General features: G+C 34.5%; 2 protein-coding genes across 3 annotated transcripts in view; one reads left to right on the top strand and one right to left on the bottom strand.

Moving 5' to 3' along the window:
• The window catches only part of LOC138323451 (uncharacterized), a 24,963-nt gene extending 15,259 nt beyond the window's left edge, over positions 1-9,704 (top strand). The window contains exons 3-4 of one of the 2 annotated variants that reach the window (XM_069268075.1): positions 1,426-1,649; positions 9,601-9,704. In XM_069268075.1, coding sequence (XP_069124176.1) covers positions 1,426-1,643 — 218 coding nt within the window. In that variant the 3' untranslated portion in view covers positions 1,644-1,649; positions 9,601-9,704. Of the gene's footprint in view, positions 1-1,425; positions 3,138-9,600 lie in introns of those variants that run through there. The other variant, XM_069268074.1, reaches the window with a different exon arrangement.
• On the bottom strand, positions 4,636-16,103 carry LOC138323450 (lysosomal dipeptide transporter MFSD1-like). The gene is made up of 8 exons (XM_069268073.1): positions 15,401-16,103; positions 14,746-14,855; positions 13,619-13,719; positions 12,571-12,679; positions 12,034-12,174; positions 11,110-11,249; positions 10,327-10,441; positions 4,636-4,916 (listed from the first exon to the last, which is right to left on the bottom strand). Exons 2-8 carry the CDS (start codon positions 14,812-14,814, stop codon positions 4,752-4,754), a joined length of 840 nt encoding a protein of 279 aa, XP_069124174.1. The 5' UTR covers positions 14,815-14,855; positions 15,401-16,103; the 3' UTR covers positions 4,636-4,751.

Raw genomic sequence — 16,103 nt, 5'->3', positions numbered from 1 at the left:
TACCTTGTAATGGTGACGCTTCATAGCTGGAGTCCCACCACATCTCTTCCATCATTGTTTTTACCATACTGTACGAGCCTTTGACACCTTACAGGTTGAGGCTAATAGGCCACTTCATTGTTACCAACATAAATATACCTACGATGGTGGTACAGAACGGAATGGTCACTCATCCAAGCGCTCACCATACTCTACATCGCTTATTTCGATACATCTATACGACAATCTTGAAAATCACATAGCTAGCCTACAAAACCTTGCTAGTGGGCAAATTGTCCATTTACAAAATTTGTTATACAAAAGCTTTATTGTATCACAAGACGTGTGACTGTTATTTAAATCCGCAGTTTCGGTTGTATTCAACTATTTTTATTTTTATATTGCAGTAATTTGGTAATTTGCTCTATCCAAGAGATTAAAATCCTAAACGTGATTACTCCGATATAAATGTTTATGTCTTTTTTGGCTTCTTACATGATGCTAAATGTCCTTCAAATTTTCATCGAAGCATCAGTTTTTGTTGCATTATGTAATATAATACTACGACTTGAAGCGCCAATCCCACGTTTAAAGAAACAATTAAATTTTAAATTTTCTTTTTGATTTATTTATTTATAGACACCACATTTGAATACTCTTCTATAATATATGTATTACTGATATTTCTTATTTTTTAACATTGTCTCCAGGTTGGAAAGTATGGTTTATGAAATGATACTGTTACACATTGAAATGATACTGTTACACATTGAAATGATACTGTTGCACATTGAAAAGATACTGTTACACAGTACAGCATGTGATGTTTCGGTGACTAGTACGAGAACGATGTGTACGCAGTCACCTTCTTTAGACAAATCAATATTTGTCTGATTCAGGTGACAGGATAGACATCGTTCTTGTCATCTAAAAGTGACATCAAATTTTCACTGGTTATGTAATAATATCAATACCAGTAGTTACCATTGATGTAGAAAATCATCACTTTCACGTTAATATGTGTCCGCACAAATGATTAGCATTTGTTTTCAAATGGATCCCTCTTTTGAAAGTAATCCAAAGTTTGAAGTTAAGTAAATATATGAAAGTTGTAATACTCTACAATCTCGATAATAAGACACGGATTATAATCTTTTCGAGTAGGAAATTCTTATATAACAACACCGCAGAACGTTATGACGTTTCCATATTGTTCACATTTTAGATGAAGTCGGCTTATTTTGTAGATAATTTCTGTGCAAGGAACCTGACTATGCTTACTTTCTAGTGCAGCCTATTTTCAAAGTCGGCTTATTTTCAAGATACATTTGACTGTAAGAAATCCAATGCTTATTTTCATGATTTATGCTTATTATCGAGATTTAGGGTATCCTTAATGCATATAAATGTATGAGTTGAAATGTCAGAGTTTTCCGTGTGTTTCAGGTATTGCAGTTCGTACAGACGAATCCTCATTCTTCATGCATCATAAGTTTGTGGTCATTGACGGGGAGACACTTATCAACGGGTCATTTAACTGGACCCGCCAGGCCATCACGGGGAACCAAGAGAACCTGCTCATCTCCAACAGTCCAGCACTGGTCAAGGAGTACCGAAAACAATTCGAACACCTCTGGTCACTTTATGACCCACGGTCAACATGACCAGCGGTGAGGTTTAACGTTTTAATTTGGATAACAGTGGAACGACAACAGTGTGCCTCAAAATGCTAGTTCTTGTTCATGAGTACCTTCCCTTGTGAAGGTACCAAGAAAAAGTTGATGAAATTCTGACCAGATACAGAGTTGACCGAACATCACAGCATGTGACACAGTTGACTGAACATCAAATCATGTGACACAGTTGACTGAACATCACAGCACGTGACACAGTTGACTGAACATCATAGTCTGTGATACAGTTGACTGAAAATCACAGCCTGTGACACAGTTGACTGAACATCACAGCACATGACACAGTTGACTGAACATCACAGCACGTGACACAGTTGACTGAACATCACTGTATGTGGCACAGTTAAAGTTGATGAAGTTGAAAAGGTTCATATAGAATTTTGTAAAAATATTTTATGTGCAAAAAAATCAACTTGTAATACAATGGTTTATTATGAACTTGGTCGTTTTTCCTTGGTAAATCAACAAATCTTCAAAGCCTTCAGGTATTGGTTTAAACTATTGAATAGTAATAACTGTATTTTGAAGCCGGGAAATATATCAGTTCTTTTTTAAGGAAACTGAAAAAGTACATCCAAAACATAATTTTTTTAGTGTTTATTAAACAGAAACTATCTGAACTTGGGTTAGGTTATATATGGTTAAGGCAGTCTCCTGCTGATATCATTTTACTTTCGTTAATTAAACAACAAATTGATGATCAGGCTAAACAACTGTTGTTGGCATCAATAAGCACTTCCAGTAAATTTGATCTCTTTAGATATCTAGTAGATGACGTAACATTACAATTTTATTTAACGAAGTCTCTTTCAAAACAACCTAGAATTTCTGTATCCAAAGCTCCGTCTTTCAGGTCATAATCTTGCAATCGAGACAGGTAGATATAGAAAGGTTGAAAGGAATAATAGATTATGTAGAAGCTGTGAACTCTTCGAAATAGAAGATGAATATCATTTTTTTATTTATTTGTCCAAAATTTTCAGATATTCGGAGAAAATACATTAAAAACTATTTTTGGGTAAAGCCATCTGTTTACAAAGTTATTGAATTGCTAAATACACATAACATAAAAGATCTTTATTCGGCAAGTACATAATTGAGGCAAACAACAGCAGAATCACTTAATCACATATGTGCATTTCAATTTGTCTATGTTAATTTAATGTTTACCCTTGTTGATTGTGTATATTTTATGTTAATATTCCAATAAGTTGTATACTTACGGAAATAGAGTTGTATACTTACGGAAATAAAGAATTTCGAATAAAAGGTCATGTAATATTATATGATATAATGCGAGGATATACAGAGATATATAACGTTCTGTAGTACATATATTACCTCAATGTTAACGTCAATGTAATGTGTAGCACCAAGGATTTATAAGTCCTTGGTTGCACCTTTTGTGGAAGGGCAGTACAATGTTTAGAGAGTTAGTTGGAAATAAATGTTTTTGATCCCGGACTCTTTTATTTGTCTTTTGCTGTTGATATGGCCAAGTATAAGATGACAGAGGGCAATATTTTAGTCAATATACTAAGGAGTTACACATGTATAAAAGACGTGTGATCACAACAGAAGCTTCAGATATACTGTATATTAAATAAGTGAGCTAAACGGTCACTTTGGGGAAAAAAGTGATTGATTATAACTTATTTGTTATATTTCAAATTTCAAGGCTGAAGGAGTTTAGAGGATCCAATATATTAATTATTCAAAGGTTATGCCTCGTCAATATACAATTATGTGAAATTGAAGTACTTGCAACTTTGCATGGTAAATAATGTCTAGATATAAATCTTCAGCTTCGCTTTAAAGTCGGTAAATAGGCGGGCATTGTAAAGTGACGACAGACGCACCCACCTTAGACCCTGATTTACGCCTTAAACATTTGTGCCCCTGTTGGTTTAAAACCTTCAAAACATGCATGCTTCAAAGATTTTTCAGCGAATGAAATTTCACAGTGCTATTTGTGTACATATGTTAATATGTAAATAAAGACTTTATTTTCCGAAACAAAAAAATGTTGCCTTGGTAACAGTTTACCAAACACAGATTCACATCACATTAATTTATAATAGCTACCATGAAAACATTTAGATATTGTCCGATTAAGCTAAAGATTGTTATACCGGGGATAATAAATAAAACGTTACATAAGATGATGTTTAGATTTTGTTAGCCATGGCAGCCTGGTCACTGTCCTGACAACTCCTTCTAAAACAATTGGATCAATTTCTTGAACTTCACAGTGATATTCGAAACATGTATAAGATTTTTGTATGAACTGTTGGTCAAAATTTAAATGTCCGATTCAGCTGAAACTTGCTATAGACGTTTTGAAGGTTGACAAATACAATGGATATAATTTTAAAGACATCGGGTGTTATTTTGTTGCCATGTTTACCAAAGCTTATGTCGAATTAAACATAAACGGAATATGTGTATGGATCAGTGGTGAACAGGTTTGGTCCTATTTTCAAAAATAATGTCACATGATTTGAAATGAAGGGTAGCGGTATATTAAAGTTACCCATTTGAATATATTTAAAATTGCTAGGCTTGTTTACTATACGCAAGTACCTAGCCGATTTTGTTTACCATAACTGCATGGTAACATTGAACTTTGAACTTGCGTATGAAAATGTTCTATGCAACATAAAGGGGCTACTTTTTTTAAAGAAACACATGGCATTGTTTACATTTGACACAACATTACGTGTATATTGTTGTTTTTCATAGAATTTTGGAAAAATGTAAACAATATATATATGTATAATATTTATATATGATACAAACATTTTTTAAATTACCAATGTATAAAGAAACGGGAAACGCGCCCCATAGAATATATTCTTAGAGAAATTGCTCCATACAAGCATGGTTAACATAAAAGCGCAATCCAATCCCTATATAATAATGTATATATATAAAAAATAGTTCTTATGAAAATAATGCCCTGAAATGCAAATCAATTGATAATAGATCCAGTGAAAATAATATATGCATCACATATAAAATAGTCATGATATGAATATACATGCAATATAAATAATATTTAATCCAACCAGTTTTGCACTATTCTGTCTTCAATACAGATTTCATTGACATTTCTTCATTGACGCCATCGTTGTTTATACCCTTTACACCACAGCAGTTATCCGATCCTGACTCTGATAGTAGTCTTGTGGTCTCGGTACCGGTTTCCATCCACCTTTTTAGTCTGCCATTCAACGAACAACCCTGAAAGAGATAGCAACAGAACAAACTATTCCTTTATCAATACATGTCTATATGTCTGTTCACTTTGGCTCATAACATCTCCAACCATTAGATGTGGGTACCCTAAATTGATCGTGCAAAGGATTGATAAATGATGGTAGCGCTTCGATAAAGTCGTTCCACCGTCTCTTACCATTATATGGTGATTACAATGTACCGAAAATTTATACTGCAAAGTATACCATGAATACCATCGATAAATTACTGTAAAACAGTTGCATTATTTTTTTACAGTTTTCCTGTTTGTATTAAACATTGTACAGACCATAATCAGACAAGGGAAAATCACTAGAACAATTAGAAGTATCACTAAACAGAATAGGACAAAACAATAACACAATCAAATTAGTCAGTGGAGACCTCAACCTGCCCCACATACATTGGGAAAACAACACCATTGAACCAGGTTAAGCCGATCACAAACAACACTAACATAAGCCGATCACAAACAACACTAACACCTCCTAGACATCTTGGCAGATGACAAACACACCAACCAGAGGTACACACACATACTGATTTCTCACAAACAGACCAGCTATAAGAAATAAACTAGAATACTAGAAAACTAGAACCACCAATAGGGAAAGCAGACCACGACATTATCTACACTGAAATTGACTTAAGACTAAAAAACACACAAGCCACCACGAAATATATTCTTATACAACAAAGGAAACATTAGAAAATGCCTGGAAACACTCGATAAAAAAATAGAAAACATGCTCGACAAAACAGCAAATGATCTTTGGGATGCCTGCAAACAAACACTTGATACTTCAGAATCAAAACACATTTCTCAAAACTCACCACTCACAAACACATACTTCCATAGATAACTCAAGAAATATGCAGAGTATCTAACAAATACAGACGCCTCCACAAAAGTTTCCAGAACAGCCCACGAACTCATACCCCAATACAAATCAGTGAAATCACAACTACAAAAACAAACAAGAAATGCCTGCCTTAAGTACATTGTACAGATGATAAAAGACTTACACTCCTCCAGAAAACTTTTTTTTCACAATCAAAACAACAAAGAAAGAAAAAGAAAACACCAACATCACAGCACTTAGACACAACGGACAACCCTTTACATATACTACAACCAAAACAAGCAATCAACATTGAACAAAATAAAACAATTCCAGACAAAGACCCCTCACCGCACCCTCAAATGCCAAACATAAATATCACAGAACAAGTGGTCAATAAACTACTACAAAATATAAACCCACATAAGTCCTCTGGACCAGACAACATACATGGTAGGGTACTAAAAGAGCTTCGCGACATCACGGCACCCATCTTTACAAAAAAAACCCATCATAACACATCATTACAAGTGCTATTACAAGTTGCTACCATGCAATTAACTTGAGACCAACAACATGCTAACCTTGCATATACCAACAACATTTTATACAATATACAACATGGGTTAAGACGCTCCAGGTTGAGCGAAACCCAATTAATTACATTTATACAAGGCCTCTCACGAGCAAACAATAACAGAACAAAACAGACATCATCATAATGGACTTTGACAAAGTTCCACACTCACGACTACTTCACCAACTTAAATACTACGAGGTAATCGGGAACACACACACATGGATTAAAGACTTTCTTACACATCACACTGTGGTGGACAGACAGTGGTCCTTGAGGGGGAAATATGCAGAAGAAAAAAATTAAGTTACACCAGGAGTCCTCCAGGGAACCTGCCTGAGATCCCTGCTATTTCTTATCTTCATAAATGACTTCCATGAATACTGGATACTCAGCATACTTCGACTTTTTTTGCAGATGACAGTATCATATACAAACAAATACACAACTATCAAGACACTATCTTACAAGAAGACCTACACGCAGCAGCACAATGGGCTCAGGATTGGCTCATGTCCTTCCACTCCGACAAAAGCAACAGTATTATTATCACGCCTAGACGAAATAAAATACACCAAAGCTACACACTGCTAAAGCAAATACTTAGACATACCTTTTTTGGGACAAACACATAAACAGCATCAGAACGCAAACAAATCACCAGGCTTCCTTAAACGCAATTTGAAAGTAAACTCACCACACATCAAAGCATTTACACGCCCCAAACTGGAATACTGCCATTCCGTATAGGACCCCTACCATGCCGACCAGATCACATAAATCGAAAAAAATACAGCGCAGAGCAGCACGATACATCCAGAATAGATACCACAAGACAACCTCAATTACAGACATGATGCACGAAATCAAGCTACCATCACTACACAAGCAGACTACAGTCAAGACTAACACTTTTCTTCAAAATTATTAACAAACAAGTCATACTCTACAAACCGCTCCTTATAAAAACAGACTGTAAAACTAGACATGCACGCCAACACACATATCGTTACATATCTGTAACCAATGACAATACAAATATTCTTTTTTCCACATACAATCACACAATGGTACCTCTTACCGGTAGCAGCAGCACAAAGTACAACACTCGAAGACTTCAAGGCACACATTCCTTACACAATCCTTGAAGCCGTCACAACAAATGAAACTCTACCCTTATATCTCTTTATCTAAAACTAACCAAATAATCTTTAGATTTCAACACTGCACATTATATTCGCCCCTGGGCATACCTTACTCCAAGATCGTAAATCGTAATTATTGACGGCTCGACCTTGCAATAAGAAACCCCCTGAAATAATGAAAACGAAATCACCGATAAGTGTGCTATTGCTGTTCATGACAATTTGGATAACGCTATTTAAATTATTAAGATTATTTTCACTCGCACTATTTTTATAATAGTCCACGTTGTTTACACAGGCAATAAAACCTAACATGAAATTAAAAATTCTGGTTAGTATCGTGTCAATTTCGGGTTAAAATTTCTGGTAAATTTCAGGTCAAGACTTCTTAAACATGAAACTGCTACAGATAACGACAATCTCATATCAACAGAAAGCAGATTATCCAGTCATTTATGGAGACAGAAAACCTTAAATCAAAATAATTAATTTTCTCTTTGTTTCTGGCTTTCTGATTGGCCTATTCATTTTCTTCATTCCACAATGAAAAAAAAAATCCGATAATGGCGCGGAAACCCGACGTTATCGTGACGTCACAATAGAAACATTGACATTGCGAATCGATTTGGAAAAAATAATCCATTTTTTAAAGTAGCCTGGAAAATTAATTATAATCATTGAAGTCACTATTTTTTAATTTCATCGAGTTATGTAATAAATTTTGTTTGAAGTCACTATTTTTTTTAATTTCATCGGGGTATGAAAGAAATTTTGTTTGCAAACTGTGTGAATCCGCGTAGCTGATTCTCACAGAAGTTTGCAAACAAAATTTATTACATAACCCGATGAAATTAAAAATAGTGACTTCAATGCTTAAATGAAATACAAATACAATGTGCCATAATGAATATAATGCTGAATTCCACATGCAGGCAGAAAAAACGAACCACTGAAGTTAAAGCTCTTAGAAAGAAAGAAAGGACGAAAGGCGAATCTATTTGATTATGGATTGTTCCAAACTAATGGAAAACAATCATTGAATATAGTTTCCTTTTTTAAGGTTACTATTAATTACAACACGCCCTTATATGAAAATAAATGTGTTAAAATTAAACAATATGCCATAGTGAAGAATACTTGTTAAAATGTGACCTTTTGTCAGACGATTAACTTCTTGTCTGTGATTTCTTGTAATACTTCGCTAGGTTGTCCCCTAATGATAGCATTACCCGACTGTACATGTCCAAGGAGGTTATAAACATGTGCGGATGTCTCGTGACCTGATTATTTGGAATGTTTAGGGCCATAAGCTCCTTGCTATGAACTGGATGCGGCCCTTTATATCCACACAGTTCATGTTTTAGAAGTATTAAACCGCCTCTGCCACTTTTGGGTGGTCAAACTTTCCTTATGGTCAGTGAAAGTTGATGTAGTTAAGAAAAACTAAAAAAGTTCAAAGGTCACATTTTGATGAATATTGTTTAACTGTGTTTCAAAACAATATCTGTTCTTTAAAAATGCTCCACCGCCGACAGAGCATAAATGATATTCATCATTTGAACAAAAAATGTTGTTTAATCATGTATATATATGTCTAATTAACACAAAAAATAATATAAAATGATTTATTTTGTCTTTGTTGCATTGGCAATCAGTACTTCATTCCAAATATGATATAGTGCCAAGGATTTTTCGGGATGCATTTAATATTTTTTTTTTATATTTTTAGCTCAATATAAAATTAGAAGTTCAAACATTTCAATGGTGGTAATGATGTACAGTTAGTAACTTTTGTAACTGAAGAAAATACTAAATCGTCTGCTCCTCTTTTTGATAGTGAAAAAATACGATTTGTCAGCGGTGGAGCAATTTTAAAATATCAATAATTCGCTAACCATTCCTCATCAATTTGTTGTAGCCCCTGATATGCTCAGAAACAACATCGATTCGGGAAATACCATGTTGTTGAAAATGAAACATTTATTGATCATCAAAAGAGCGAAAAAGATCCCAGGATTACTTGTAGGCATATATATATTATTGGACATTCAACTATAATTTGTAGATAATGTAAAGTTGAAATGCAATGTTTCTCTTCATTTCAGAGAATGCAATGACCAGTTGAAGCTCTTAAAAGAAAACAAAGGTCGCAGAAGATAAACGTATTTGAATATGGATCGTTTAACTATCATTAAATGACTAAACAGTCTTTGAAGATGTGTCCTTTTTTAAGTTACTGTTACTTACAACATGAATGTACGTAAGGAGGTTAAAAATGCGCGGGTGCTGCAACCTAGTTGCCTCGTGACCTGATCGTTTGGAATAGAATATAACAAAATGGTTATTATTCGCGGAATTCTATGTTGCAAGTGAAATCTTTATCAGAAAATGACAGAGTTATTTTTCTGGTTAAAAACAACAACCTTAAAACGACCAGAGCAGTCAATTTTAAGTTTAACTTAAACTTGAAATTGACCAGAATTGCACATCAATTTGACCAGAATTTCAATTGAAATTGACTAGATTATAAATTTTATGTCATTTTCAGGTGTTTAGCATTTGGCTAGTCTGGCTTGTTTTAGGAAGGATTTTAAACCAGAAACTCTGGTCAATTTCAGGCTTTAGAAAATTTTGCTTATGTATTACAGTATAAGAAGATTTACAGAACAAAATTTTGTTGATGAAAATTACTTACGTGTACTAATTAATGTTTGTGTCATTTGATCAAATTATAATATGCCCTTTGTTTTGTTATATCAATTAAGTGTACCTTTTGGAAACTTTCTCGATTGCATGTCTGATAATACAAGTTTTACTTTTACTCTACTTACCTTTCGAAAATCCACTATGTTCATCAATACTCCACATACTGTCCCCGTAGAAGATAGGGTTAGCAACATGATAAAGTAATGCTGATAATTGGTCAAAGCTACCTCCAAGGTTGTCCTGGTGAGAAATAAATAAGTATGATACCACAAAAAGTAGAAAAAGAACAACAATGCTATGATTTGATATTAATAAATTTACATTTTACTAGATAGAGACTGATAAGACAATCCCAAATGACAATGGGAATTAAATTTGTTATACAGAAAATTGTAAATAGGTCAGAAAAGTAATTAAACTCTATCAAGTTTCCTATCCACATAATTGATTTAATGGTTTTCAGATGCTCCCTGTATAGGTCTATCGATCATCGTTTCTAAGGAAGTAAGTCGACGACCACTTTTCCTTCCCGGCATCAAGTAACCAGTTTGGAATATGTGGGTTATGAAAGCATTCTGATATAGCAACGGCTTTCATTTCAACACTAAACGTGCACATGTACTCAGTACTTGTCAGTTCTTATAAGCTACATCACAAAATGTGTCTAAGATGATAAATATAAACCAACCACCAATTGTACGAAGTGAAAACAGGAAATATTGAGTACTTTGTTTCTTCTGAAACTTTAACAATTCTACTTTCATACCCACACCTGTTCTGAGGGAAAACGGCCACACCAATTTCATCAGAAACGATGGCCGATATGCAGGAGACAACCGTTTGTTTTGATTTGTTTTATCTCGATACGAATGCTAACTATTCACTTGCATTACCAGTTTTAAACTCACACTTTATGCCTTTGTAGTATATATCCCGTGGCTACAGATACCACGGCTATGAATATGTTCCTAACTGTAAATGTGATCATCACTAGAGTACCAACATAAGACGGCGGGGACAGATTTATGACGATCTGCCACATCATGACCTGGAAACAGATTAAAATACCAACGTACGACTGTAAGTCCTTTTGGTGAGCTACCGATTTCAATATAAATTGGACAATAGGCAAAGTAGGTATAATTTCATTTAAACTAATATCTAAAGCGAATTTTAGGTTGGTACGTTGCATTATAGTATAGGTCATAACGTCGCATAATTTCGTAGGTATATTATTGATGATATTTTGATTAATTATATTTATGTAAAGTAAAATCATTTTAAAATCATTGCATCTATAGTATTACTAAACTAAACACACCAAATTCATGGCTTCTAGACGAGTTTTCACTTACCGCATCTACAGGAATCCGATGTCTATCTAGACGAGCTCTCACTTACTGCAACTACAGTTATACGAAGTTCGTCTAGACGAGCTCTTACTTACCGCAGCTACAGCTATCCAAAGTCTATCTAGGCGAGCTCTCACTTACCGCAGCTACAGCTTTCCAAAGTCTATCTAGACGAGCTTTCACTTACCGTAGCTTACTGTTATCCGAAGTTCGTCTAGACGAGCTCTTACTTACCGCAGCTATAGCTATTCGAAGTCCATCTAAACGAGCCCTCACTTATCGCAGCTACAACTACCCGAAAACCGTTTAGACGATCTCTCACTTGGCGCAGCCACAGCTATCCGAAGTTTGTGTGGACGAGCTCTCATTTACCGCAGCTTACATTTATCCGAAGTCCATCTAGACAAGCTCTCACTTACTACAGCTATGTATCCGAAGTCTATCTACACACAGTACATCTACACACGATCTGCCACTTACCGCAGCCACAGCTATCCGAAGTCCATCAAGACAAGAAATAACATAAATGTTGGCAGCCGGACAGAATCCCAATAAGTAATACAGTGGTACCATCAACGATGTAAAGGCGGTGAACATTATTCCGTTATTGTCAATCTTCCACTGCAATTAAAATGTGTATTTAATTAATCTGATTACCTGAAATATGATTAGGTACTGTTCTAACGATTTGTTTTAAATTCTTAAACTATTTTCCGTTCTGTTTAATAAGCTTTTATAAACATTACTCAATTCCTTGCATCACGGCCCGCTTGTTGAAAAATTGGTAAGGTTATTTCCCTTAAATCATTCTACCGGCCGTGATCATTTATTGAATTATTTGAGGTATGCGTTTAACATAGGAATTATTTGTCAATTGTTAATTTGTTAAAATTAATACACACATATTAATGTATCATGACCATGACTAGAATAATTAAAGCCCGGGATTATTTAAGTATTTCTTTGTTAAGGGACAAATGCATATACGTTATCGATGAAAATTAAAATGTCTCATACCATTATAAGGCATATAAACGGGACCAGAAAGTTCATTAATAAAGGCGCTAATCCAGTAATTCTGCTTGCTTCCTCCATCGTATAGCCGTGAAGTAACTGCAGATAGTCACTGTAACGATGAACACATACGTCAAACCATTATATACGCTGTGTAAATAGTTAATATTGACACTTAAGTAAATGCGTTAAAGGATCGCTGCATTAAAGATATTAAAGAAACTATATATGCTTAAAACATATTATCAACACAGTGATTTATAAACACTACAAAAAAAACAATACCGCTCTGAACACATCTTCATAATTCAATTTTGCTTGCTTTTATAACGCAAAAATGACGTCGCCGTTTGTAACGTCGCCTATGATTGATTTCATTTTCATTTCATCTCGAAAAAGGAATGTAACGGGATAAGACTGGTATATGTATGTATTAGCATGACTAGTTTACTTTGGTTTCTGTGTTGTATCTCCATAACATCACAATACATTCAAGTTCATCCTGAAAGCACCCAATGAGGATAAAGCAAGTGAAAGTCTCCCAAATGCCCCAGGAGTAGAAACTAACGTTATACTAATTTTCACCGAAATCTGACAATGTCTAAATTTCGACCAATCAGAAGCCATGTTTTCTTTACATTCGCAACGGGAGGTTTCGAAAGTGCATATTTGTGTTCGACGTCCCTCACAACCCCAATACAAATTTTCGCTGCAATCGGACAATATCTAAATTTTGATCAGTTACGAGCCATTAATTCGTTACCTTGGTAATGGAAGAGTTCCAACAAGGCACTATTGTTCGCCATTCCTTAAATCCCATAAAAGAGATTCTAAATTTTAAACAATTTGAAGCTTGTGAATGGCGGCCATATTAATTTACGGAGGGGGAAATTAAGGGACATGTGTTTTCATCTAGACCATGATGAATATATGTTTTTCGTTAAAATCCGAGAAAAGTGTCGGGCAAAATTATGGGGGAAGGGAAAGAAGAGTAAAATAAATAAATATTCCAACCTCGTTTTGGGGACTGAATAAATAAAGCTTATCTCACGGTAAATTGGTTTGTTTTGTAACCCAACACACAGCTGTACATGCTATTAGCATTGTATACAACCAATAGGCCACCGGCACTGCTCGTAATTCCTTCAAAGTCTGAAACGAAATATTAAATCAAATCAGTAGTTGAGATCCTTTTTCTTTCGGAAATATAAAACAAAAAACTAAAAGGTATTGAAATGTTGTGCTTCAACTATTTCTTGTTTTTTAGCATACCTACCCGAAGTTATCTTATACTATAGCCTGATCGTCCGTCGTCTGACCGTCCGTTCGTGCGGCGTCAACTTTTTCCTTTAATCAACTTTTCCAATAGTAGTGGACATAGAGTCCTTAAATTGGGATTACATCATGCTTTGATGAAGGGATACACAGTTTATTTAAATGAATGACATTGACCTTCATCAAATGCCACATAGGTCAAATAAGCTAATATCTTTAAATGACTTGTCAATAACCAAGATGCAAAGAGACATCATATTAGGCATGTAGCTTGCTTTGGGACGGGCTACAAAGTGTGTTCAAATAAAGGACTATTTTGAAATGCCTTCTCGTCAATTTAAGGCATAGAGTACACAAAGCGCTAAAATTACAATATATCATTTATATGCCCACTACATTTCCGGAACAAAACATAAAGGTTCTTAAAAACATTAATAACATCAGAAAATATAAACCGATGGCCTAAGATCAGGTTATAACACAAAATATGCAAAAAATTCCTGCTTTATATATATTAACAGCAGAGATTCATTAGGCTGTTTTGCCGTCTGGCGCAGTGATAGTAAAGTACCGCGCGGTATTTAAGGACGACGGCGGGAAACATAAGACGATCCGCGTTATGAAAATTAGCATTTTATTTATTGTAATCAAATTGTTTAGAAGGTGATGTTGCGTGTAATATTAACGGTAAGTTAATAACTTTTGTGACTCTACAAAATTATTGATTTCGTTTTTACATTCCAATTTTACAAATCAAAGCCGTTTTGGAAAGCTAGTGGGCCTTTAAATATTTCTATACGTGTGTACTGCCATCAGTGGTAGTTGTTTAATTTATTTCTTTTATTTTTTAAGTAAGGAATAAAATGTTTTATTATAATCGATAAATGAATCACGATCACCCACCATCAGTTTATTCCCAGAGTCTTTTGGTGTTTGTCCATCTGGTGTATGATGTTGTAGAAGAAGCGCCATAACAACAGCACTTAAAACACTCAAAGCACATGTACCTGTTGCTGCAAACAAAAGTATTGTCACATCAGGTTAGTTCAACATGAATTGCAACTCTGGAGATGTCATGTCGAACATCGTATGTGACATTTATAAATATCATACTCATCATATTGATTACACTATTAACTAAAATGACGTCATCGTTAAAGATGTGTTGTCGTTCAGATATGTCATTGTAGGTGAACTTGGATATTTGAATCACCTGATACTACATCGTATATGGCATACGCTAATATCAAATAATCATCATATTCATTACATTTCATTTATTAAATAATTTGTATAACATTTGTTGTTTTTTTACATTGTATATGCGACATAATGTCACGAAGAATAACTTAATTTCTTACGCATTGTATGGTAAGGTGCATTCACTTATTTTAAATAGTGATCTATTGAGTATACAGAGCATACAAAACAAATGTCTTTTATCCATAAACAATATTAAACAACTGTCTTTTGAGGAATATTCAAACAAGATACACTCTTAATTCGATAAGAGATCTAAGAACACCCGATAATTTTACTTTACTATAATTAACTATACCTGTCCATGCGGCGAGTGTTGGGCCCGAGACTGCTACGAGGTAAGGTGTAAGATACAAGCTTACGGTCTGTCCTATATGGCCTAATGTGGCAAAAGCCAGTCCAGTAAAAGTAGAGTCTGGGAAACAATGACCTATCACTCTAGTTCTTACAGCTGTAAATAAACTATAAATTAGGCAACCTGGTCGATCTACAATTACATCATTGTTGTTCTTGGTTAAGACGGCGTGAAAGTTTGAAAATTATTGTGTCTGTTATGCATGGGTTTATTTCAAACTTAGTTGACAATCACGTTTTTATGTTAATATGGCTGGAGTTACTCTATATAAACCGCGAAATGATTCATAATAATGATAATACTTAACGAAAGCATACAGCCTATTTATTCAGATAGCAATTCAGATTCTATGTCTAGATTATGAATACGTTCATTATCATCATTATTTTCTCTCTCGTGGTTAAAATAGCATTCGGGTTGCCCCCAATGTTAATCCAAGCAGCATGAAAATGTTAAATGTTTATGATGACAAGATGATTTTTGTACTATGCCTAGAAATCCATTACATAGAAAATACATATTCAAGTTAATTATTCTAATTCAAACTCGTAAAATTCCATTTCTTGAGGGACTCTTTTGTTTCTATGAAATAATTTTGTTGTTGTTTCAGCCAATCACAGACGGCGTTACAAACGTCATGTTATGA

The sequence above is a fragment of the Argopecten irradians genome, chromosome 5, assembly GCF_041381155.1.
Source record: "Argopecten irradians isolate NY chromosome 5, Ai_NY, whole genome shotgun sequence".
Taxonomy (NCBI): domain Eukaryota; kingdom Metazoa; phylum Mollusca; class Bivalvia; order Pectinida; family Pectinidae; genus Argopecten; species Argopecten irradians.
Note: the sequence above shows the minus strand (reverse complement) of the source record. Positions and strands in the feature narration are given on the sequence as shown.

Excerpts from the sequence above, each read along its gene's own strand:
- LOC138323450 (XM_069268073.1), bottom strand. The coding sequence starts at position 14,814 with ATGGCGCTTCTTCTACAACATCATACACCAGATGGACAAACACCAAAA. Across the intron at positions 13,720-14,745 it reads ACTCTGGGAATAAACTGATG|ACTTTGAAGGAATTACGAGC; the intron begins GTGGGTGATCGT and ends ATTTCGTTTCAG. Across the intron at positions 10,442-11,109 it reads ATACTACAAAGGCATAAAGT|GACAACCTTGGAGGTAGCTT; the intron begins GTGAGTTTAAAA and ends ATTTCTCACCAG.